The sequence below is a fragment of the Dama dama genome, chromosome 20, assembly GCF_033118175.1.
Source record: "Dama dama isolate Ldn47 chromosome 20, ASM3311817v1, whole genome shotgun sequence".
Taxonomy (NCBI): domain Eukaryota; kingdom Metazoa; phylum Chordata; class Mammalia; order Artiodactyla; family Cervidae; genus Dama; species Dama dama.
Window position 1 is genome coordinate 100214763 of NC_083700.1, and position 26218 is coordinate 100240980.

Consider the following 26218-nt stretch of genomic DNA (forward strand, 5'->3'; position numbering starts at 1 on the left):
GTGGTCTGGTGCGCTGGCCGAGGAAGGGGCTGCTGCTGCTGCTGCTAAGTCGCTTCAGTCGTGTCCGACTCTGTGCAGCCTCATAGACGGCAGCCCACCAGGCTCCCCCGTCCCTGGGATTCTCCAGGCAAGAACACTGGAGTGGGTTGCCATTTCCTTCTCCAAGGCATGAAAGTGAAAAGTGAAAGTGAAGTCGCTCAGTCGTGTCTGACTCTTTATGACCCCATGGACCGCAGCCTACCAGGCTCCTCCATCCATGGGATTTTCCAGGCAAGAGTACTGGAGTGGAGTGCCACTGCCTTCAAGGAAGGGGCAGAATGAGCCAACGATCCTCTAGTACACCACCTGGAGGTGGAAAGTCCAGAGGCAGTGCTGCGAGCGTGACTTTTAGTGGGCCTGAGTTCTCTATGACGTGCCACTTGAGGGTTCCATACAGTTCTCTTTATTTCTGTTCAATCTGGATTTTAGAATATGAAACGTCCTTTGAATATCTTGAGTTTAGTATTTTTAGAGCTTAGGGAAAAGAAAACACATAATGAGATCCTGGAGGCCAGATGATGCCCTCAAGATGCCAATGTGTCTAATCTCTAAACAAAGCAAAAAGCATAAGTTTTAATTGTGAAAATAGAGAATATTAAGTTACAAAATCCTACACATAAATGGGGCAACAGAATTGCCCTGCCATCAGCTCTGCTCTACAGAGCCAGAGTCTATAAATGTAAGAAACCCATTAGTAAGCCCCACCTTACCCCTGGAGTCATTACATTCAGGCAGGACAAGGTGGAGGCTACACCAATCCTGAAGGGTTTCATTCATTTCCAAGGGACAAGCCTTAGTGCACCAGGTCACACAGCTGGTAACAGAACTAGAACTCAAACCCAGGCCAAGTTTAGCTTGGAAAAAAGTCTGTTCTGTATGATACAAACTATTGTCACCAAGGGATTCAGAATCCTGAATAAAGAGGAAGAAGTACAGGCCACTGGCCCGACTGTGGGTTGCTCTGGTTCAAGGCCACATGTATCTAGCACTGCACAACAGAGACAAGGAAAGATTCAGTGAGGGTGAGGCAAGGTTTGGCCCACCATGCTGGCAGAAACCCCACAGAGGCCAGTGGGAGCGGGTAGGGCTGTTTAATATCTTCAGGACCATGACCGAGGACATGCTGCCTTGCCCCACAGGGCATCTGGAAAGAAGATGTAGGAGAGTGACCACATCAGGCAGTAAAAAGCAGTTATAGAGAATGGACACAAAAACAGCATGATGACACCTAGAAGAAGGAAAAAGGCAAACACTCAATTTTTATGAAGCTGTCTTGTGTGTATTTTCCACCCTCTAAGTCCAATCCCCATCTTTTCAGCCTTCAGTTTTAACTCACACTAAAACCATTGACACATGAGCCTTACCTTTATGAAGTTTGTGTAACTAGATAATTACAATCTAATGCAATCTCTATTTCTTTGCATTGTTCACTTAAGAAGGCTTTCTTATCTCTCCCTGCTATTCTCTGGAATTCTGAAAGTGAAAGTGTTAATTGCTCAAAAATTCTGAAAAGTGTTAATTGCTCTATTGTGTCTGACTTGTTATAACCCCATGAACTGTAGCCCGCCAGGCTCCTCTGTCCATGGAATTCTCCAGGCAAGAATAGTGCAGTGGGTAGCTATTCCTTTCTCCAGGGGATCTTCCCTACCCAGGGATCAAACCGAGGTCCCCTACATTGCAGGCAGATTCTTTACTATCTGAGCCACGAGGGAAGCTCTGACTATTGAATATTCATTGGAAGGACTGATGCTGAAGCTAAAGTTCCCGTACTTGGCCACCTAATGCAAAGAGCAACTCATTGGAATAGACCATGATGCTGGGAACGATTGAGGGCAGGAGGAGAAGGGGGGGACAGTGGATAAGATGGTTGGATGGAATCACCAACTCAATGGACGAGTTTGAGCAAACTCCAGGAGTTAGTGAAGGACAGGGAAACCTGGCGTGCTACAGTCCATGGGGTCACAGAGTCAGACATGACTTAGCAATTGAACAACAACAATGCCATCTCAGATTCCGTGTTGTCAAATTCAGATCAGAAATCAGTCTTAGCCAAGAATACATTTGAGTTGCCTGGATCTCTTGTTAGAAAAAGAAAAGGAAAAAAAATGTATATTCATACTGTTTCAAGTTTAACATGTGATAGGGGTCAATACAGTATTATACACATGTGGAAAAGAGTTAACATAGCAGGCTCAGGACTGCTATCCTTAGAAAATCCTGCTTGCAAGATGGGCCAGGAGCCTAGAATCTTGAATAATAAAGTTTCCTACACTGATAAAAACTGGTGAGAGCAACTGGTTATACAAGTGAGGTAGTTAATGCAGAACATTGATTTCCTTCTATGGAAGTCTGGAATTTTGGTACATGCTAGGCAGAGGGGAGGGGCTTCCCTAGCAGCTCAGTGGTAAAGAATCCGCATGCCAATGCAGGAGACTCGGGTTCAATCCCTGGGTTGGCAAGATCCCCTGGAGAAGGAATGGCAACCCACTCCAGTATTCTTGCCTAGGAAATCCCATGGACAGAGGCGCCTGGAGAGCTACAGTCTATGGGGTCACAAGAGATGCACACGACTGAGCAACTAAACCACCGCCAGGCAGAGAGGACCTGTGTGTCCAGCCCCTGTAAATGCCTTCAGCACTGAGTCTCTAAAGACCCTCCTAGAGGACAGACCTTCACAAGCAGTGTCACAGTTCAGTGCTGGAGAATTGTGTCCTGCCTGACTCCACGGGGAGGGGATGCTTGGAAGCTTGGACCTGGTTCCCTCCAGACTTGGTTCCTTTCAATTTCCCCTTGACTGATTTTGCTTTATCCTTTTGCTATAACAAATCTGAGCTATATGTGTGACTCTGCAGAATCCTGTGAGTCCTCCTAGAGAAGCACTGACCCAGGGGTGGTCTTGAGGGAGCACCCTCCCCACTCCACTCCCACAACACAATTTCAATCTCAGATTTACCACCAAAGGGCACCAACATTTGTGGAGATCTATATTGCACTAGAGGCTTCCCAGGTGGCTCAGTGATAAAGAATCTGCCTGCCAATGCAGGAAACACATGTTCAATCCCTGGGTCAGGAAGATCCCCTGAAGGAGGAAATGGCAACCCACTCCAGTATTCTTGCCTTGGAAATCCCATGGACAGAGGAGCCCAGTGGGCTACAGTCCATAGCGTCACAAAGAACTGTACATAATAGAGCACAGGCACACACACTTTGCACTGGACAGTCTGCTAGGTAGGTTACAAAAAGTACTTTATGTGCATTTCAGAATTACCCTGTGATTTAGGATTAAGTCTGCTTTTCAGATAAGGAAACAGAGGAGATATAATTCGGACAAGATCCTGATTCAATCCCTCATCTGCCTGGATGTTAAAAACTAGACACACACACACACACACACACAAAAACTAGACACAGACTGCTTCAGAAAGCTCAAATGGAGGGAGGGAGTGTATCGTCTATGGCATTTCCCTGAGAGGAACCAGCATATATTCCTCAAGAGAAATCAGAACATGGGACCTGAAAAAGACCACTTCTAAGGATAAGAAGCAGTTACAGAAAGGTATTGGAACATTGGAATACTACATCTAGAGAACAGTCATTGATTTGTTGAGTTAATGAGATAAGATTTTAAACCAAAGCTGTCCTGGGAAAAGGTCTCAGTGGCCGTACAGCAGCTCCTCAGATGTACAGAGCTCTGTGGGGGAGAAGGGAACTCGGTCTAAAAAGATGACTGGCTGCACTCCAGTATCTACAGCAGGCATTTTGAAGTCTATCCAGCAGGGCTTCAGCATCAACTGGTGTCAGGGTTGTGAGGTTTAGCCCTCCTTTGCCCACACAGCACAGACAATCCAAGGAAGGCTGTCAAATGTGCCATCTATTTTGAGAAGAGGGGATCGATGGTGTCTACAAAGAACACTGTGGGAAACACTGCTGCAGTGAGATAAGAGAAGGGTGAGTGAAGGGAAGGAAGGGGCTAAGAAATTTCCATTTACAGGACACATCTGTGCCAGAGGATTTATATACATTACCTCATTTAACCTCAAGAATCTTGCAAGGTAGGGATTATCAGCTTCGTCTTATAGATGAAGAAAACTGCAGCAGGCTCAAATTCAGGCAACTAATATGTGCTGAAGTTAGAACTTGAACTCAGGTCTGTTTAGCTCCAAACCAGGTGTCTTCTCCCCTCATTGTGCCTCTGCCAACTGGGACACAGGAGGAGCCAGCACTTAGAACTTGGACAGGGCTGTGGGTGCTAATGCTACAGCAGAAAGGGTGTGAACTTAAAGGGGAGAGTCAGGATGGAACCCAGGACCCTTAAACCAAGTGAAAGTGTTAGTCACCCAGTCACGTCCGACTCTTTGTGTCCCCATGGACTGCAGCCTGCCAGGCTCTTCTGTCCATGGGGTTCTCCAGGCAAGAATACTGGAATGGTTGCCATGCCCTCCTCCAGACTCAAGGATTGAACCTGGGTCTCCTGTATTGCAGGCAGATTCTTTATCATCTGAGCCGCCACTTCAAACCAAGTGGACCCACATAGAAACTAAGCATAGATGTCATCCTGTTTACATGAGCGCATTTCAAAAGAAGAAAAATCGATGTTCCTTGAAGAAGACCATAAATCAGGGAAATCTTAGGGAGACATCTTCCAGGGCCCCAGTGTGACCAGGGCATCAGGGCCTGGCACCCTTTACTCAATTGCTATAGCCCAGAGCCTGCTTCCTCAATATCAGCTGTACAATATTTCCAACACTCATGTCACATCTCTCCATCTTTACCCCCACCATCACCTTTCATGTGACAGAAAGCTGGTTTTCCTACTTCCATTCTGAGTCTCCTACAATCTATTCTCTACACTACAGTCAAAGTGAACGTGTAAAACTGCTGCTCATAAATCCCTTCAGAGACTTCTCATTTGCCTCCAGGATCTAATCCCAATCCTGCCCGTCTGCTCGCTTCACTGGCCTCAGTCTGTTGCCAGCCCTCTCTCAGCAAGTCCAGCCACACTGCTGCTCAAATGCATCTGGCTGCTCCTTGCCTCAGAGCACTCACAAAGCTCTGTTTCATTTTCTGAACCACCCCTCCCACTACCTGGCAAATCATCTTGTAGTTTCCATGTGTTTTTAATTTTTTCCAGTTTTATTGAGATAGCATTGACATATAACGTGGTATTAGTCCCAGGTATACCAACAACTTTGATATTTGTGTATATTGCAACATGATATCCATAATAAATTTAGTTAGTATCCATCACCTCACAAAGTTACAAATTTTTTTTCTTGTGATGAGAACTTTTAAGATCTACTATCTTAGCAACTTTCAAATAGACAATACAGTATCATAGACACCATGATGTACATTACATGCACAGAACTTACTTATCTTGTAAGTGGAGTTTTTACCTTTTGACCAATTTCACCCAGGTTTCGTTCCCTCTAGGCATTCCCATCTAAACTAGGTCACCCTCTGATGCCCTCTGAGAACATGCTGTAGTGTCATAACACATCAAAACTATATATTTTTAGTTATTTCTGCCAAGATTCGTTTGGTGTCTGACTCCCCCATCGGGAGGAAGTATTTGTCTGGTTTACCAATTTGATTCTTAGTACCTGGTATATGGCAGGTGTTCCTAAATTCCTACTGAACTTAATAACATCCAACAAATATTTACTTGAGTATCTACTACTATCTACTATTGTGACTGGCACAATCCTAAGTACTAGGGATTATGGCACAAATAAAAAAAGAGTCCTCTATGGGTGGAGGGGGGCAGGTTTAGTATATATAGACAACAAACACATAAATACACTTCAGGGGATGATATCATAGGTTCTATGGAGAAAAATAGAGCAGGGTGAGAGAGAGAGGGAGGGTGGGGTGAGAAACAGGCTGGCAATGAGCAGCAATGATAATAAAGGATCACTAGTGACATTAAGAGCAATATATTTCACTTACCTCCCAGATAGACCATTTTTTTCCAGCTCTCAGACTCCAGGATTTCGTCATGTGGGTAGTAGCTCTGGTCCATCATGAACAGAATCATGAGTGAGGCCATGCAAGAGAGAATGAATGTGTTGCCTTTGGTCAGGAGGGAGGTGGAAGCCAAAACACAGGAAGCATAGGGGCAGGGTAGACCCTTGTATGTGAAAGGAATGCCTGCAGAGAAAGAAAAGATGGGGTTAGCTGCTTCCCACTGCTCTAAAGCATCCACAGGAGGAAGCCCTTCTCTCTTTGGGTCTTGCCTACCCCACATTCCAAATTCCCTTACTCTCAGGGCAGCGTCCAGCTGTAAAGAACTTAGTTATTCGGAGATGACATGTGGGTTTTGCACTGGATCCTCAAGGTAAAGCAAGCAGTTAGGACCAGGCCTGTGCCTTGGCCCCTACGAAGCCTCTGTAGAAGAGGCCTTTGAGATTTTTCCGTCTGCCTCTGCATCCCCTTACATTGTTACCTTAGGCAAGGCAATTACCCTCCCTGGAGTTCAGTTTCCCCATCTGTTTTGGGAAACTGGAGTATGACCTCTAGTTCTAGGGTCTGTGAAGCCATGTGCTCCATCCAAAGGTCACACAACAAGAAAAAACACAGCTGGTTCAAGAACCAAGGGTTCCCACCCCCTAGACCAGGATTCAGCCAAGGCAACCTGTAACCTCCAGTGGGCCTGGAGCAGGAGAGAAGGAAGGAAGAGGGTCTCCATAAAAGGAAGGAGAGGTGTCAATTACTGCTCCCTGGGTTTCTGACATCCAACAGTTTCTCCCCTCCACAGTTTCCTACCCTCAGTCATAAGTCTGGTTTCCACTCACCGGCTGAATAAAAACAGAGGCGGAATGAAATAGCTAACACATAGATGATGGCCAGGAACCCATTCAGAGGTCCATCCACGCCTAGAAGCAGGGCTGAGGCCAGGCCAAAGGTGGTGAAGACTGCAAAGTCATTCAGCTCAGTTCCTGCTCCAGAAGGCCAAAGTCAGAACTTTCACTCACATGTCTTGTATCTTAGTCCCCTCTGGTGGGGGAAGCTGGAGTGGTGACAAGCAGGATCCTGCTGTCAGGTCCCTGAGGGGCCAGAAGGCAATGCTGCTCCCTGGGGTGGTCTGTTGATCAAAGACTAGGGTCTCCTTCTGGCTCTGCCTCAAACTGACCATGTGGCCTTAGGCAAGTCTTTTCCTGTCTAGGTCTCAGTTTTCCTGTCCTTCAACATGCAAGGGTTGGACCACAATTGGAAACAAATCAATGATATGGAACCCTTTTTTTTTTTCAAGCAAAATCTTACTTGGGAATATTTTATTATATTTTAAGTGAGTTGCTCTGCTTGGGGTATTTTTCATTTCTCCACACCTCCATTACCACAACCACCGCTCCCACTCCCAGATCCGCCCTGACAGGGAGACAGGGCAGATAAGCCAAGTGAAGGCCAGGAGAAGGACAGCCAGAGATCCACAAGTGAACCGGCAGAGTAGCTAGATCTAGGCTGCAGGGCCCACAAACTCCTGTTCTAGGGCTGCTTCTGCTACGCTCAGAGGGACTGAACAGGGGTGGTGACTGCTGGAAGCCTGCTGGATATTATAGGACAGGGGAGCTGACTGAATGGGTGCTCCTTGGGTCAGGATGATGAATCTGAGGCCTGGACTCACCGGATCTGGAGCAGATGTTCAGGTGTCTAGTCGCTGACCCGATAGCCATGTCTAATAGAAAGCTGACCAAAACCATCCAGGAGGCGCAGGAGGATTTCCTAAAGTGCAGGCCCACAGGCCAAACAGGACAGCTCTCTCACAGTATCAAAGAGACTCCACCCCTACCCACCCCCGACTAAACCAATATGCTTCCTATGCTAGCCAGCACACATATACACACTCCTACATGTCCCTAACTCTCATCCTTTCTGATCTGTGCTGCCTTACACACCACACACACACACACACACAGACTTACATCCATTCTCAACCCACATTCTTAAAGGGCTGCCCTCTATAGGTAATCATTAAGAAACAAGGTCCCTTCCAATTCTAAACTCCAGGCGTATTCAATGGCGAGGGAGATCCTAGGTCCTAACCCAGCCTCCACAACCATCTCACTGTGGCCTCTGTTCCTCCATCTGTAAAATGAAAGGTTTGTATCAAATGATTTCTTTAACAGATACAAGCCTATTTAGATTATCTATTTCTCCAATGTGAGTTTTGTATCTTCGAAGGAGTTGATCTGTTTCATCTTAGGCTATCAAGTCTGTGGACACAGAGTTGTTCACAATATTCCTTTATTATACTTTTAATGTCCATGTAATGATTCCTCATTTTTCATTTCTGATATTGGTAATTTGTATCTTCTCTTTTTCTTGGATAGCCTGGCTAGACGTTTATCAATTATATTGATCTTTACAAAGAACTAGATTTTGGTTTCATTGATTTTCTTTATTGACTTCTTGTTTTCAATTTCATTGATTTCTATTCTAATTTTTATTATTTCTTTCCTTCTGCTTACTATGGATTTAATTTGCTCTTTTTTTCTAGTTTCCTAAGATGGAAGCCTACGTAACTGACTTTAGATCCTCCTTCTTTTCAATTTTTTCAAAGACTTTATTTTTTAGGGAAATTTTAGGTTTACAACAAAATTGAGAGTAATGCAGAGATCCATTACCCTTGTTCTCACATATGCATAGCCTCTCCCATTATCAATATCATTCAACAGAATGATACATTCTGGCCTTAGTATATGCCAAAAGTGACCCTACACTGACACATTGCAATCACTCAAAGTCCATAATTTACCTTAGGGTTCATTCTTGGTATTACATTCTACAGTTTTGGGCAAAAGTATAATGGCATATATCCATCATTATAACATCATACAGAATATTTTCACTGTCCTAAAATTCCTCTGTGCTCTACCTATTTATGTCCTCCCCGACCCTCCTGACAACTACGACCTTCTTATTGTCTCCATATATTTGGAGACATATTTCCTCCATATTTTCTTTTCCAGAATGTCATGTAGTAGAGGTCATATAATATGTAGCCTTTTTAGATTGGCCTCTTTCACTTGATTATATGCATTTAATGTTCCTCCACGTCTTCTTAGGGCTTAATAGCTCATTTGTTTTTAACACTGAGAGTGATAGTCCATTGTCTGGATGTACCACAATTTATTTATTCATTCATCTACTGAAGAATACCTTTGTTACTTTCAAGTTTTGGCAACTATGAGTAAAATATCATAATCATCTGAGTACAGGTTTTGAACATAGTTTTCAATTCACTTGCTTGATTGTACAGTAGGAGTTGGGCTTCCCTGGTGGCTCAGATGGTAAAGAATCTGCCTGGAATGCAGAAGACCTGGATTCAATCCCTGGGTCAGGAAGATCTCCTGAAAAAGGGAATGGCTACCCACTCCAGTATTCTTGCCTGGAGAATTCCGTGGACAGAGGAGCCTGGCAGGCTACAGTCCATGCGGTTGCAACAAGTTGGACATGACTGAGCAACTAACGCTGACACTCTGACTCATGCTAGGACTATGCTTAGTTTGTAAGAAGCCACCAAACCATCTTCCAAAGGGGCTGGACCGTCTTGTGTTCCCATCAGCGGTGAGTAAGTGCTCCTGTTGTTCCACATCTTCAGAAGCATTTGTTATCGTCAGTGTTCTGGATTCTAGTCATTTTAATAGGTGTGTAGTGATATCCCATTGTTATTTAATTTGCATTTCCATGATGACATTTGATGAGTATCTCTTCATATGCTAAAATGCCATCTGTATATCTTCTTTGGTGAGGTGTCTGTTAAATTCTTGGGCCATTTTCAAATTGAATTATTTTCTTATTGATGAATTTTAAGCTTTGTATATTTTGGACCATAATTCTCTATCAGATGTATCCTTTGTAAATATTTTCTCCCAGTCTGTGGCTTGTTTTCTAGTTCTCTTGACATAGACTTTGGCAGAGCAGATTTCTTTTCTAATATATGCATACAATGTGTAAATTTCCCTCTAAGTACTGCATTCACCGCATCTCACACATTTTGATAAGTTGTATTTTCACTTTCATTTAGTTCAAAATATTTTTTCATTTCTCTTGAGACTTTTTTGTCTATGTATTATTTAGAAATGAGTTGTTTAACCTCCATATATTTTGGAATTTTCTAGTTATCTTTCTGTGATTTCTAGTTTAACTCCATATGGTCTGAGAGCATACTTCATATGACATATATTCTTTCAAGTGTGTTAAAGTATGTCTTACAGACCAGAATGTGGTCTATCTGGGTCAGCTTGAGAATAACATATATTCTGCTATTGTTGGATCAAGTATTATATAAAATATCAATTAGATCCAGTGGGTCAAGGGTACTATTCAACTATATCCTTATTGATTTTCTGCCTGCTAAATATCAAATTATGATAATAGATCCATAAAATTCTGCTTGTAGTTCTATCAGTCTTCATCTCACGTATTTTCGACACTGTAAATTATTTCCAAGATATCTTTCATAACCTACCTTCAAGGATTCCTTCTTTTTTGGCTGTGCTGGATGTCCGTTGCAATGCACGGGCTTTCTCTAGTTGCAGTACTCAGTGGCATGCAGGCTCAGTAGTTGCGGGCAGCTGACTTCTCTAGTCGTGGCACATCAGCTTAGTTGCCCCATGCCATGGGGAATCTTAGTTCCCAGACCAGGGATCAAACCCACACCCTTGCACTGGAAGGTGTGTTCTTAACCACTGGACCACCAGGGAAATCCCACCTTCAAGGATTCTGTGTTTCTTTCCAGCACATGCTCCCAGACCCCCTCTGAAAGCAGCTATAACAATCTCAGGCCAGCTTGCCGCAGGAGGCCACACCCAAGTTCATGCACTGACTGCAATGCTTAGGTGGCCCAGCAAAAGCAAACAGAGAGCCTGACCCTAGACCTCAGCTGTCCCTAAACAATCTTAGAATTTCCTTTGTTTAGACCCACATTTCTGTGTCTAGAGGGGCTTCACTGGTGGCTGAGTTGGTAAGGAATCACCCTGTAATGTGGGAGACCTGAGTTTGATTCCTGGCTTGGGAAGATCCCCTGGAGAAGGAAAAGGCTACCCACTCCAGTACTCAGGCCTGGAGAATTCCATGGACTATACAGTCCATGGGGTCGCAAAGAGCCAGACACAACTGAGCAACTTTCACTTCACTATGTGTCTATAGGGAATTGGGCCCACCATCATGGCCTTAAATACTACATTCCCAGATTAGGTTGAACTAAGAAGATAGAGATTTTCTACTGCAGGTATGTCCCAATTCATGAAACCCCCAAACCTAGATTTAGAGAATTTTCAAACTGGAAGGGAACTTAGACATCATTAGGTAAAACCATCTCATTTTATGGATGAGAAACAGATCCAGAGAAGTTACTTGCTAATGGTTATAAAGAATCAAACAGATTAAGAGGATATTGCTTATATTATAAAGGACTTGTTTGTGTATGTGTATGTGCACTCAGTCGCTCAGTTGTGTCTGACTCTTTGCGACCCTCATTGACTATAGCCCTCCAGGCTCCTCTGTCCATGGGATTTTCCAGGCAAGAATACTGGAGTGGGTTGCCATTTCCTTCTCCAGGGAAATTTTCCTGACCCAAGGATCGAACCCACATTTCCTGCATCTCCTGCATTGGCAGGAGGATTCTTTACCACTGAGCCACCTAGGAAGCCAATAAAGAACGTATCTTTTTTAAAATATTTATTTATTTATTTGACTGTGCTGGGTCTTAGTTGTGGCATGTGGGATCTTTATGTGGGATCTTCAGTTGCAGCATGTAGGATCTAGTTCCCTGACCAGGGATGGAACCCAGTCCCCCTGCATTGGGAACTCAGAGTCTTAGCCACTGGACCACCAGGGAAGTCTCCATGAAGAGATTATCTTTAAAGATCTGATTTCACAAAGGCATTGAAATACAATTCAATTCATAGAAATACAATTTGCTTACAATTTTTGGGGTGACCCATACTCATGTCTCAGACTTTCCAGAACAGGGTTAACTTTAACTATTCTGCCAGGTCATATGCTCTAATTTAAGAATCAAAAAAATATGAATGGTAGCCTACCTACCCAAGGATTGTGCAAAGACTACAGGAATGGAATCTTGATTTTCTCATAGAAACCATTCTAGATTGCCATATCTGGAAAGATCTATAGAGGTCTTTAAAGATGGAGAGGGACTTCCCTGGCAGCCCAGTGGTTAAGACTATGTGCTCCCAATGCAAGGGACATGGGCTTGATTCTTGGTTGGAAAACTAAGACCCTGCATGCTGCACAGCATGACCAAAAAAAAAAAAAAGATGGGAGAAACTGAGGCTCAAGATGTGACCTAGCCAAGGTCATCTTCACCCCTTGACTCCTAACCCACTGCACTTTCTCCTGCCCCAAGTCAATCTGTATGCCTCAGTGCTTTGTTCTCTAGACAAACCCCTCCCTCCCTCATGCCATTGGCTCCAGCTCTTGGCAAAGAGCTTGCTGGGCCCCCAAACATACTTGCAGAAGCTGCAGAAGATGGAGAAGAGCCCCAGGATCATGTTGGCCAGGGACAAGGCATTGACAACATCCTTCCAGGTAAATTCATTCATCTGGGGATGGCTCTGCTCTTTGGTCAGGAAGAAACTGCTGCACTCACCTGGGGCCCAGGAGAGAGGGTCATGGGGTTGCCAAGGTCAAAGAGTCCCAAAAGAAGGTCCCAGGGACCAGGTGCCTCCTGTTCCCCTAGACCTCACCCCAGAACTGCACCCTCCCAACATCATTTCACTGGCTGGAATGAAGGAGACTACAGGTTGATGGAGGAGACCCAGGAGATGAGACAAAGTTGCTGAAGATGAATGCCTGGGAAAGTTCAATAACAAAATGAGTGAACCATAGCTATGAATCATGACCACAGCCTCCACCCGTCTCTGACTATACCTCTTGCCTTATACCACAGACCTCTCTTCAGCCCATACAGTGACCCTCCTGGCACTCCCACGGTGCAGGGTCCAAGGGGTATGGGCCATTCCCCAATCTGAGAGATAAGCCCCTTGTCATAAAGACCTTTATCATAAATGAGCCTCCTTTATTTTTACATTACAAAGTAAGTAAGTGTTAAGTGTTAGTCGAGCAGTCATGCCCGACTCTTTGCAACCCCATAGACTGCAGCCCATATTCCAGGCAAGGATACTGGAGTGGGTTGCCATTTCCTTCTCCAGGGGATCTTCCCAACCCAGGGATCGAACCCAGGTCTCCTGCACTGCAGGCAGATTCTTTACCGACTGAGCTACAAGGGAAGACAAAGCTACTTTTAATACTCTAGAGTGAGCCCGCAGGAATCAAAACACTGGGAAGAGGTAACCCCCTCACCCCTAGGAGTGGCCCAGGAGGCGAGAGGCTACCTGATGGGAGGGAAGCACAAATGGCCTGCTGCAGATTCAGGCTCCTTTGCCCCTCCCGGCACACTCCCTCCCTCAGAAGGAGAGGGTCTGGCCTAGGTGCCTCAGGGTCCTAGTTCAGACAGTCCCCAGCAGCAGGCCCAATACCAACAGCGGAAGGGATGAGAAACACAAAATGAAGACACACAGCACTGGATAGTTCACAGGACACTTTTACCACGTTCTCTCTCCTGATCCTGACAACCTGGGGAGATGCTACTATAGTTTCCCCCATTTCATGGTTGAGAAAACTGAGGTCCTGAGAAATGGACATACTTGCTCACAGTCACATATTAGGTAAGTAGAATCAATCCCACCTGTTTGATTCTAAATCTGCTGCTTCTTACTAGGGGCGTGATCTCAGCAGAAGGAGGTCTTTGAGGCAGGGGGTGATGAGGGAGCTCCGATGGCCAGCCCAGCGGGGCAGCTACAGCCTTACCATGCAGAAGCAGCCCCTGCCAGTCCTCCTCTCTCCCCCAGCCTCCTTTGGCAGCAGGGGTCAGCTGGCCCTGGCCATTTTCACAGTCCCACTGTGTCTGTGTTCACTCTGAGACCAAATACGTGCACTCCTTACACATAAACTGCATTGTGAACCTTGCTTTTGGAGAAAGAACCCCAGTGTTCTCTGAGACAGGGAGGCCCCACCGGTTGTAAACACACTACCCACATATAAAATCCTGCACTTGAGTAAAACATACAAGTTCCAAGGTGTTTCCACATCTGTTTTCTCACTTAATCCCCACTCATTTTCGAGGTGAGGAAGCAGAGACTCTGCTTCCATATAGCCCCTCTGTACAGCCCCAGGCGTTTCTGGTCTGGGCAAGAGCTAAAACAAGTCATGGTCCTTTCCCATAAATACTGCCACCAAAATGCAGAGGGTGAGAGGGGGCTGGACTTGGAGTTTAGAGCTAAGAGTTTATTAGGCAGCACAGCAGAGGTAACTGCTCCCATAGGCCAGCTTTATTCACCAAGGGGTATCAGTAGCTATAATGACAAAGTCACTGGGACTTCTGAGACCTTGTCATGCCAGATTCCCTCAAGACATAAGACAGGAAGCAATGCTAGCCAGACAAATCTGGGATGGGAAGGGGAGCAAAGGACTAGAGTTATGTTCCCTCTCTGTCAACCCTTCCCTCCTGGTCTGTCCTGAGTCTCAGGGCTGAGCTGGCAAGAACAAACACCTCTGTTCCAGTCTAGCCCACTGTTGCCTGGAAGAGCAGCATCCTAGCATCTCTGCCTCTTTGCAGAGATACCTGGGGTATGTCCAACAGTTACTAGACACACCTCATCTATACTGCTTCACAGTTTAATTAATGTTCAATTAATTGTCTACCAAATTATCTTGTTCATTCACAAAGCACGTTCATCTCTGTGGTTTCCAATGGCCCTGTGAGGTCTGCCAGATAAAGCAAAGAAGACTCAGAGAGGGGAAGAAACTTGTTCAAGGTCACACTGGAAGTGGCAGAACAAGACTTCCAACTTCACCTTAAGGGTTCTTTCCTGTGTACTCTGCTGTCTACCAACCAACAGCACTGATCATTTTGTATTTGTTGTAAGCTCAGATTGAGCAAGGTGCTGAGGAAAGTCCTTGGTACCTGCCTGGACCTTACCATCTATTCAGGAAAAGAAGACTCATGCATGCATGTGGAGACTTACAGACTGTTCATGGTGATAACTCATCTTACAGGTGGGGAAACTGAGGTTTCAGGACAGTTGAACAATTTGTCCCATTTACTAGCGGAGCCAGGACTGGAATTGGGCCTCCTCTTTCCCAATTAAAAGCCATCTGCAGCATAATGCACAGGCTCCAGGTATGAAAGGATGTGGACCCAAGAGTAAGGGCTGTTGAAATTTAGAGGAAAAAAGAACAATCCATTCATTCAGCAAACATTTGGTCTTGAGACAAAAAAGATTAAAACTTGGTCTTGTCCCTCAAAAACCTGGTCTGGCAGAGGCTTCAACCCTGCACAGAAAGGAAGAGGTGACAAGGCTGCTAAGGGAACATAGACGAGGGGTCCTGCCTGTCAGGGGGCTCAGAGAAGGCTCCTCACAGGAGGGGTCAGAGCCGAGGCCTTGCCCAGCAGTGGCCGGCAGGACTAGCTCGTGTCGCTCCCCAGCTCCTTGGAGGTGGCTCCAGCACCCTCAGGATGGAGCTCAACTCCTTCATTTGGTACGCAAGCCCTTTCTGCATTGCCCCTTGGCCCCTTCTCTGCCCGCTTCTGGTCTTGGGTTGGGTGGTGATCCTCTTTGGGAAGCCTGGCACGCCCTCAAGTCTTGAGGTGCTCCTCCTCTGCACTGCCACATGTCCTCGTGCTCACCGTGTGACAGCTGGCACTCTGCGTTGGCACCACCCATGTGGTCTTCCTTCTCTAGAACAGGAAAAGGAACTTGAGTGCCGACCGAGGTCCCCGGTGCCCAGCATGAGGCCTGACAACAGAAGTTGTTCGGTGATTGTTATAAACTGGTGGAGCACTCTCTGCTTGCCTGAGATCCTCTCCCTGCCCTCATTCGCTCAAAGCCTGTCCAGTCTGGCCCATGAGCCGCCTTCTCAAATGAACAATCCAGCCTCGTCAACGCACCCAAGCATCTACCCGATGCTTATGATCTTCCGTTTACTCATTTTTAAAAATGTGCTTGCTGATGCTTGCCCTGTGCCCAGCCTGCATGTTCTGGGCACACGGAGCATCCTCAGGAGGCTGGGAATCTGGGGGTGGGGGGGGTGGGGTGGGGAGGCAGATGTATGCAGGGACAGTGAAGGCAGTGTGACAAGTGTTGTTGGACAAAGGTTTGTCAGGTTGCTGAGTGTGTCCAGGGAAGACTAAGTCTGTGAGGGGGGCAGGGGAAGGCTCCACCAACATGACATTTACGACTCTATAAGCATAAACAAAAGGGATGGCGGTAGCGGGGAGGGCGGGGCGGTGGCGAGGGCAGCTTCTTGGCGAAGGAAATTGCAAGAAGGCAAGCACAATGAGGAGGCTGGATGCCAGGGAGAGAGGGGCGCCTGGAGGTAGAGCCTGCAGGGAGGTCACCGTTGTGATAGCTGGTGTGATCTTGCATTGTCCCCGTGGCTTGGCAGTAATGTTTATTTAGTAAGAGGGTGTAGGAGGGTGTCTTGCTCAGATGTGGGTTGCGAGTGGAGGGTGGTCTCGAGGGGAGAGGCTGAAGAAAAGGAAATCAGCCATGAGACTGGTGAGGAGAACGAAGTGAGCGAGCCGCTGCCGCTGGGGCTGCTCCTGGTAGGAGTGGGGAAGGTTGCGTGTGACTCAAGGCTTTCTCGGGAAAGGCAAGGGCGGTGGTGTCGGTTCTGTGCCCAGGAACCCGGCAGCATTGGTGCGAGAACGCTCCGGTGACACTTCCCCGCGGGCAGGCGGTGAGCCACGGGCCCAGCCACTTGTGTGAGAAACGACCTGCCTCCCCGCAGCCACCCCACTGCGCCCACTACTCTTGAGGCCAGCAGCCCAACAGAGAACTGGACTCCTCCTGACGCTGGTCCGTCCAAGCTGAAGACACCAACGTGCTCCTCCTCGTCCCTCCCCCTCTGCTATTCCGCGCGCCCTGCAGGATGACAGCAACGGCGAAGATGCCCAGGCTAAAAGATGGAAGAGACCAAGCCGGAGCTGGGCGCCAACACCTCGAGACAGCTTTCCCCGCTCCCCCCGCCCCCGCCCCCACCCCTGCCGTGATCACTGACAGCGTCTGGAGGAGGCACGTGCTGCTGCGGATGCTTACCTGGGGACCAGACATTCTTAGATGGGGTGGGGGCCCACACTCCTCCCCCGCTTCCTGTGCGGTGGAGGGGCCAGCCAAGGCGTGCGGGAGCTGCCGACCCAAGCCTCTCACCCCTGGCTCTTAGCTCACAATCCCCAGGAGGCAGGGGAGGGGCAACAGGGCTTTAGCTGGCAGGAAGAGGGGCCTCGTTTTGCAGGGGAGCCCGAGGTCTTGAAGCGGCAGCACCGGGGGGCGGGGTCTGAGAGGAGTGGACTAGTGTAACACGATGATTGTGGAAAGGCTCAGCAGGTGAAAAGACCAGCGTGTGCACGGTGCATGGGAGGTAGGCGGGGAGTTGGGGGGCGGGGGGGTAAAGCTGTAAAGGGACGCTGGGGTCCAGCCTATGAAGGGCCCCTGAAATATAATGCCCCTCCTCGTGGACAGGGCTTCGGCTCTGCTTGGATCACTGCTTTACCTTTGAGCCTGTATGAATGCTAGGCATATAGTACCCTCCCACACCCAGCCTCAGTATTTGTTGGATCAACGACAAGCTGAGTAATTTACACTCAGTCCTGAAAAATAGTACATTTTAAGGGAAATGACAAGGTCAAGTTCAGGTTTATAAAAGGTCAATTTTATCAACTCCCTACCCCCAATCTCTCACAACCCCCAACCAATACTCTTCACTTTAAACTAGCTCCAGTTCCCCAAATGTTATATTACGTCTTGTCAATGTCCCTCAAGTGCAATTTTTTTTGTCTAGAATTTTTTATCATCCTATTCATCTGCCTATCTCCTAGCTGTTAGAAGTAAGAGTGTTCTGGTCAGGAGTCACTCTTCGTGACTGGCAGGACTATTTTGGTTGATGTGGCTTGTTAAGTGGATATTCCTTTGTTCATTCACAATTCTATACAAAAATGAACCCGCCCCCTACCCTGAAAGACAGCCTTCCCATAGAGAGGACAGTTGGTACCTCCAGATAAACTCTAACTCTTGTTTTTCAGTTCCCAAGCAGGTGTCAGCTCCTCTAAGTCTTCTTAAATTCTCTAAGCTGAGTTAGGTAGCTCTCCTCGGTGCTCCATGCTATTCCACATGTACTTCCATCATAGCCCTTTTTATACTATGTTGTAATGGCTGACTTACTCTCCTCAGCTAGATTGTGCGCTTCCTGGAAATACGGGCCTGTCTTACTCAGCTGTCATTCTCCAGAATCTGGAAGCTAGAAGGCACTTAATACTTAGTAATTAAGTATTATTTACTTATTTATGGGTGGGTGGATGGGTAAATGAAAAATGGTTACTCTATATAATCACTGGGTCTTAGTCCCTCTAGATGTTACCTCCAAAATCACTTCGCAGTGTTCCTTTCTCTGAACTTGGTAACCGACTTAACCAGGAAATCACAATGGCACCACCTAGTGGTCAATGTAGGGAGTAGAGTGAAGTAAGCCAGACCTTATTAATTGTGCAGAAGTAACAGTCCATAGTGATGCTGGGAGGGGTTGGAGGCAGGAGGAGAAGGGGACGAGAGAGGATGAGATGGCTGGATGGCATCACCGACTCTATGGGCATGAGTTTGAGTAAACTCCGGGAGCTGGTAATGGACAGGGAGGCCTGGCGTGCTGCGATTCATGGGGTTGCAAAGAGTCGGACGCGACTGAGCGACTGAACTGAACTGAACAGTCCATAGGGTGGCAGAGTCAGACACGACTGAAGCAACTTAGTGCACACACACACCCACACACTGGAATTACACACTATCGCTAGCCAAGCCAGGCTGTTTATCATCCTCCAGTACCCAATACTCTGCTTCCCAGATGAATTTGAAGCTAGAATTGCACAAACTATTAAATAGCCTCAACACCAATCTTAAACACTTCTAGTTACAAGAGACTAAGTGTTTCTGGAAAATGACTCGCTGGCCTTTTTTGCAGGAAGAAGAAAACTTTCCTTCTTTAATGCTCTAACTTATGAGAGAACAGATGGAGATAAAGGAGAAGCAAAGTACACTGGCTGGTCCTGTGAAACTGACCGGTTGGGTACAGGTGACCCAGAGAGGATCCCAAGAGACTGATATGATTCTACCATCCCACCTAAAAGTAAGAACAACAGTGTTTCCATCCACACAGGATCACCTTCAAAGGAGTTCATGATTCACCCACACGACTTTAACTCTCTTGCTACCTCCCACCAAGGCAGAGGTTGGGGCAACAAGGAGGTGACAGGTCCATGTCCTAACAGCCTTTGTCAGAGTCCACTCTCAGTGGACCTGAACTCCTGGAAGCTGGGTTCAGTGCTTGGAGGCAGAGCCACTGGCTGGTTTAGCAACTTGTTCACGACACTGATTTTAGCATCCTGCTTCTCAATGTCCTCATACGGAGTCCAGGACAGGTCGGGCTGGAGCTTGTAGGCACCAAGGAAGTCATGTGGACGACTCATCCCCCATTCCTAGAGAAGGCAAAGGAGTCAGTTCTGATCAGCGTAGGAGGTAAAGAAGCTGAGTCCATTTCCTAATTATACCACAATTTTCTTTTTTGGCTTTTCACTTCAGACCAATCAGAATCATCCTTGGAAAGCAATGCATTACACATCAGGTACCTCCCTGAACAGAGATAATGATTAAGCGCATATATTTTTCAGAGTTATCTCTGGGCTCATGCCACCTCTAGTTTTCTAGAAAATCACTTACCAACCCCTATGCCTACGTTTTCTCACACATAACACATACACACACATACACACTACACCAAGAATTTCTTAAAGACGAGAGTAGGTTTTTGTAGCAACAATTAAATGTTCTTACCTCTGGAGAAATAATGGAAAAATACTGCTGACCACTCTCCCGTTTATAAAGGTAGTAAATGTTGCCAGGTTTTTTCACTATATTACAAGCTACATGGTGCAAGTCAGCATCTCTGCGAGCATCCTCCAACACCTAAAATCCACAGAGATGTAACCAATTAGGTATAAGAGGTAGCAGCACTCATACTCAATGATCACCCCACACAAAAGCTGGAACCTGTTCAACGCTTAGGGTCTTGCTCCCTCACATCAATGAATCATGACTGAGATCCAGATGACACTGAAGAGAAAAATTAGACTACATTATGCTACTATGTTATAAAAATGCCTTTGGAAAACTTACTTAACCTCTTAGGCTTATTCTATTTTGCTCAACACTTCTATATTTCTAGGAGGCACCGAAACAAGTAAGTTACAGTGATTATAAGCAAGTTCAGTCAATCCTGTGAACTAAATGAAGAAAATGAAAGCTTACCGAAAAGCTACTACTTACCTTCCTGGCTTGTTCTTGCAAATGTTCGATTTGCTCAGCTATGACTGTCAGCTTGTTGGTGGCATTTGCTCTGATGAATTCATTAGCCTAAGGGTGAGAAAAAACTGAACTGTGAGTCAGAAAAGAGTAAGACTTTATGATGCTCTTATTTAGATCCCAATGTGAAATTATGTCAACACGTTGGCTTTTGCCTATCATACCCTTCCCATTTTCACCATTCCCCCATGAAAACCCACTCATCCCAAGGCCTAGCTCAGAAGGCATTGCCTAGGAGAAGTCAATGCTGACACAACTCCATACCATAGAAATAAGTGCTCTTTTTCTATCTCCCAAAGCATCTGTCTTGTTCACTCTAGATTCTGGTCACACTTAAAATTTTCAGTCTTCCAATGTGCCCCAATCGCTTTTGCTTCCAAGTAATTTTGCATATGCTCTCTCTTCCATCTATTTCCCCTCTTGCTCTTTTGCCTGACTAACCCCACTTATTCCTCAGTTCTCCATCTATTTTCTCACACTTAAACATTTCTGAAATCAGGGATGGGTCTTACAATGAAAATCCAAAGACACTTGTGGTATGTCTCTTATGACCTGTGATATAGAAACCTGACTATATATAGAAGGTATCTGTTTTTTTTTTTAATTAATTAATTTATGTTAATTGGAGGTGAAATACTTTACAGTATTGTAGTGGTTTTTGCCATACATTGACATGAATCAGCCGTGGGTGTACATATGTTCCCCATCCTGAACCCCCCTCCCACCTCCCTCCCCATCCCATCCCTCAGGGTCATCCCAGTGCACCAGCCCTGAGCACCTTGTCTCATGCATCGAACCTGGACTGGCGATCTGTTTCACATATGATAATATACATGTTTCAATGCTATTAGAAGGTATGTGTTAAACTGACCATTATTCAGTTGAATTATTTACATCATACTTAATTATATTTAACTTATATTTGCATTCCTGTTACTTAAAATGTGTTTTTAAAAGACTGTAAGCTCAGTGGGTAAAGAATCTGCCTGAAAGGCAGGAGACCCGGATTCAATCCCTGGGTCAGAAAGATACCCTGGAGAAGGCAATGGCAACCCACTACAGTATTCTTGCCTGGAGAATCCCACGGACACAGGAGCCTGGCAGGCTACAGTCCATGGGGTCACAAGGGTCGGACACAACTTAGCAACTAAACCACCACCACTATGATGTAGACATGGAACAACTGTAATATACACAGAAGATTGTCATGTGCTAGGAAATTCAACTGAAGGCACTGGAAATCGCTTTAAAAAAAATAACTTTCAAAGCTAGGAGACACATATGTAACCAACTAATGTACTGGGAAGGATTATCATTCACACATCAGAAATCTGTCAAAAAACTTCCAGATTTCTTTTCACAAAAAGCTGATTAACTTTTTTTTTGGCTCTGTCCAACCAGAGATTGAATCAAGGCCCCAGCAATGAAAGCACAGAGTCCTAACCACTGGACCACCAGAGAGTCTCAAAAAAAAAAAAACGAAACTGATTAACTTTCAGTGGTATACAATTGTTAAGGAAAAGAAAGTAAGAGGTTACACTTGAACTAAGAAACATTAAGAGAATTTGCTGGTTAGTTGAAGAAGCTTATGATAAAGGTCAGGGATAAGTCATGTTATGAGTGAGGAGAAAACAACTGAGTAGGCTGAGTCAAGCCTTTATGTGTTTCACAGATACATACTTAGCAACTACCACAGGTCAGATGCCACGCTGGGCACTGCACTGGACACATTGGCAAACATGAGAAAGAGGTCACTGCCTTCATTAGGATTACAGTCTAATGCGACTATCCTTGAGGATAGAAACAAGTCACATATGAAATTGTATGCTTTCTAGTAACTGTGTTAAAAGTAATAATAAATAAGTAAAATTAATTGTAATAATATAGTGAATTACCTGGCAGTCCAGTGGTTAGGACTTGGCACTTTCACTGTGGTGGCCTGCGTTCAGTCCCTGGTTGGGGAACTAAGATTCCATAAGCCACATGGCACAGCCAAAAAAACCAAAAAACCAAAAACTACTAATACAGTTTATTTAACCCAACATATCAAAAAGCTGAGCGCTGAAGAATTGATGCTTTTGAACTGTGGTGTTGGAGAAGACTCTTGAGAGTCCCTTGGACTGCAAGGAGATCAAACCAGTCAATCCTAAAGGAAATCAGTCCTGAATATTCATTGAAAGGACTGACGCTGAAGCTGAAACTCCAATACTTTGGCCACCTGATGCGAAGAATTGACTCACTGGAACAAAGACCCTGACGCTGGGAAAGATTGAAGGCAGGAGGAGAAGGGGACGACAGAGGATGAGATGGTTGGATGGCATCACCGACTCGATGGACATGAGTTTGAGTAAACTCCGGGAGTTGGTGATGAACAGGGAAGCCTGGCGTGCTGCAGTCCATGGGGTCGCAAAGAGTCTGACGCAACTCAGTGACTGAACTGAACTGATTAGAAAATTTATCATTTCAACATGTAATCAAATAAAAATTGTTAAGAGACATTTTACATTTCATATTAAGTGTATATTTTATATTCACAACACCTATCAATTTGGATGCTATATTTTCATTGGAAAAACTTAATCTGTATTGAGACTTTATAAAATTTATAGTTGGGGGACTTCCCTGGTGGTCCAGTGGCTAAGGCTCCATGCTCCCAATGCAGGGGGCCCGGGGTTCGATCCCTGGTCAGGGAAGTAGATCCCACATGCTGCAACTAAGACCCAACACAGTCAAAGAAATAAATAAAAACAAATATTATTTTTTTAAAAAAAAATTTGTAGTTGGAAGAGTCAATTCACATACTCAAATTGTTCCAAATATACTTAAAAGTTTCCAGCCATTAACTCAATTACCAGGTTTTAAAATTTAAATTAAGATCACACTGAAATTTAAAATAGTTTCTCAATTGCACTAATAGATAAGAAAGTCTTACTGAGGTTGTGACATTTGACTTGGGTCTGAAGGAAAGGGCCAGCCATGCAAAAAACCAGAGAAGCAGCTTCCAGGCATTTCTGAAGCCAGTACAGCTTATGAATACTTAGTGACAGGAGATGTAAAAAGAGTGCAGGCATCAGATCATGTAAGACTTTATGACCCCTGATACAAGAACTTGCATTTTGTTCCAGGGACAGTAAGGTACCTTATGGCCAAGCAGAGAGGTGGTTCCTGAGCTAGGATAGTTCTGGTTAGGAGTGGCCTTGAAATAAATCTTTTTTCTTAAGGTGGCAACAAATCTGTTCTTTGTACACAAAAGAACCTAATTAAAACAGAAATAAGAGAAAGACTACCTCTAACGACTAAGCACAAACTCTGGCCCTAATCACTCTGAGGCCCTTTGCATATTATCTCATTTAATTCTCATAATACCTTATGAACTTGGAGATGATAACTTCACTTTCTCATTTTAGGATTAGACTCAGACAGGTGAAGTAGCCTGTCCAAGGTTTCAAGGCTTCCCTGATGGCTCAGTGGTAGAGAATCCGCACACCAATGCAGGAGATGGAGGAGAGGCTCCCTGGGTTGGGAAGATGCCCTGGAGAAGGAAATGGCCACACATGACAGTATTCTTGTATTCTTGCCAGGATAATCTCATGGACAGAGGAGGCTGGCAGGCTACAGTCCAAAGGGTCACAGTCGGTCACAACTAAGTACACACACACATCCACAAATCTCAAAACAGATCAGTCTGATTCTAAATTTCATGCCTTAGGGCTCTTGTGCTTTCCAACACACATGAATACCTAAATGGCATGTAAGAAGTCAGTCATGCTACAAAGTACATTTCAGTTCACAAACTGAAATGCGCTTGATTCTGTTTATCTTCAGAGTGCTTTTTCTTCAGTTTTTCAAAGACTAATGTTGGAAAAATGGAGGCAGCACAATAATTCATACTCTGTATTTCACTAGATTACAGACTGAAAGACAAAAACCATCTTCCTTCTTTCTTTTCCATGTCATTGTAATAAACATGCCACTCAATAACCTACTGAAAATGTTTGCCTAAGGTGTGACTCTGGGAGCTTCCCTGCCAATAAATGATTTGATTCAACAGACATATAAAGTCAAAGTGAAAGTCACTCAGTCATGTCCAACTCTTTGCGACCGGATGGACTATACAGTCCATGGAATTCTCCAGGCTGGAATACTGCAGTGGGTAGCCTTTCCCTTCTCCAGGGGATCTTCCCAACCCAGGAATCGAACTGGAGTCTCCTGCATTGCAGGCAGATTCTTTACCAACTGAGTTATCAGGGAAGCCCACATAATGTTTTCCTAATCCATAAAAGACATATTTTGCTTTTCACCTCTCTAGGAAAGAGAAAGCACACAATATATCAAAGGAGATTTCCTAAGCATTTGCAAACAAAACTGAGGTACCGAGTCATACACGTAACGGAACCTGAGCACATTATTAAAATTTTTGAGCAAAATGAAGGCCTTTGAATATAACCAAGGCCAAATGTGATCATATACACCAGGATGAGGGGATATCATAAACTTTAAAGTAGCAATGCCCTATATCTGTACATCTTAAAAGAGTGTTCTACAACTGGAAGTCTTGGTAAAAAAGATTAGAGGAAATCTGGATTTTCAAGAATTTCAGACCAAAGAGTTCTCCTAGTTCACAAAAGAAGCTGAGGTCCAGAGAATTACCTCAAGTCACAGTGCAAGTTAATATCAAAACTGGGATTAAAATTCATGTGTTCAAACTCCCAGTGACCCGGGGAGAACGGTTCAGATGAAGCAAGGGGAGAAGCCAGGTTTTGCAACAAAGGGCAGGTAGTCTGAACATCAAAAGACTATTGCTAATTAAAGAAAACCAGGTAATCCAAATTAAAGAATTAAGCGCTTTTCTATTTATGTGAAGATACAAGAGTCTGGACTCACTGAAATCATTCCTTTAATATGCACCACAGGTGTCTAAAGCAGCATCCTGTTTTCATCCTGAGCTTCCTCAGGGCTCACTATAGGGAGTGGCTGCAGTCTGATGGCTGCTAGATGACCGCTAGATGGGAGATATTCTTTCCTTCCTGAGTTCCCTCAGGGCTCACTACCTGTGAAGGCAGCAATTGCTAAGGACTATGACATCCTTATTTACTCATACAGCATGAAATATTCCATTTCTCAGAGATTATGGGCACTCAAGTTGCAGCTGAAGGGGTGTTTGGTCTCAGAAGATCAGCTGGAGTCAGGCCACCAACTGGCCATGAACATCAGTATTCCCCGAATGTAAAATGGAGACAAGAAAAAACACTACTCCACACTAAGTGGCTGGGAGGACCAAACATGCAAGAAGATAGTCATTCACTATCCCAGCCCCGCCCCCTCACCTTCTGCACCTGCTCTGCGAGCGCCACGAGGTCTAAAGGGTCCCCGGCCCGGTGGGTGTGGTAGGGGCTCACCAGGGCCAGGCCGCCGGGGTTCGGGATGAGCTCCACCAGGGCTCCTGCGACACATATCCAGGAACATAGGCCGTGAGCGCCCGCCCTCGGCCTCCCGTGGAGCCCGGCAGACCAGCTGCTCCGGAAGGGCTTCTTTTCCCCATCTGACTCCCGCTTACCTCCCCGACCTGCCGCCGAAAGAACTCCTTGGTTTTCTGTGACTCCCTGGGTCCCCCCGGGCGTTGCAGCATCTTCCATGACAGGACTTTGTTCTTCTCACTAACCAGGCGCCGCGAGGCTGCAGAGCATGCGCAAAAAGGCCCGTGGGCGGAGCTTCCGCGTCTTCCGACCACTAGGCGTCCGAACTGC

The 26218-nt window shown here is 45.5% G+C and overlaps 2 protein-coding genes across 2 annotated transcripts; both read right to left on the reverse strand.

Moving 5' to 3' along the window:
- Window positions 1-1139: 1139 nt before the first annotated feature.
- Window positions 1140-19291, reverse strand: TMEM269 (transmembrane protein 269). Its single transcript, XM_061119763.1, has 8 exons — window positions 19276-19291; window positions 17163-17281; window positions 15752-15860; window positions 12514-12652; window positions 7664-7761; window positions 6834-6977; window positions 5989-6189; window positions 1140-1267 (listed from the first exon to the last, which is right to left on the reverse strand). Exons 1-8 carry the CDS (start codon window positions 19289-19291, stop codon window positions 1140-1142), a joined length of 954 nt encoding a protein of 317 aa, XP_060975746.1.
- Window positions 19065-26184, reverse strand: C20H1orf50 (chromosome 20 C1orf50 homolog). The gene is made up of 5 exons (XM_061122211.1): window positions 26029-26184; window positions 25799-25914; window positions 20436-20522; window positions 19944-20075; window positions 19065-19588 (listed from the first exon to the last, which is right to left on the reverse strand). The coding sequence occupies exons 1-5, from the start codon at window positions 26105-26107 to the stop codon at window positions 19388-19390; spliced, it is 615 nt and encodes a 204-aa protein (XP_060978194.1). The 5' UTR covers window positions 26108-26184; the 3' UTR covers window positions 19065-19387.
- Between the last annotated feature and the right edge of the window lie 34 nt (window positions 26185-26218).

What these genes read in the sequence shown, in the direction of transcription:
- TMEM269 (XM_061119763.1), bottom strand. An exon ending in TAAGAATGTCTGGTCCCCAG is followed by an intron (nt 15,861 to 17,162) that starts GTAAGCATCCGC and finishes TTCTGTTGTCAG; the next exon opens with GCCTCATGCTGGGCACCGGG. An exon ending in CCTCTGTTTTTATTCAGCCG is followed by an intron (nt 6,190 to 6,833) that starts GTGAGTGGAAAC and finishes CTTTCTCTGCAG; the next exon opens with GCATTCCTTTCACATACAAG.
- C20H1orf50 (XM_061122211.1), bottom strand. Translation starts at nt 26,107, where the DNA reads ATGGAAGATGCTGCAACGCCCGGGGGGACCCAGGGAGTCACAGAAAAC. An exon ending in TTCGGCGGCAGGTCGGGGAG is followed by an intron (nt 25,915 to 26,028) that starts GTAAGCGGGAGT and finishes TATGTGTCGCAG; the next exon opens with GAGCCCTGGTGGAGCTCATC. An exon ending in TCGCAGAGCAGGTGCAGAAG is followed by an intron (nt 20,523 to 25,798) that starts GTGAGGGGGCGG and finishes TCTCACCCTTAG; the next exon opens with GCTAATGAATTCATCAGAGC.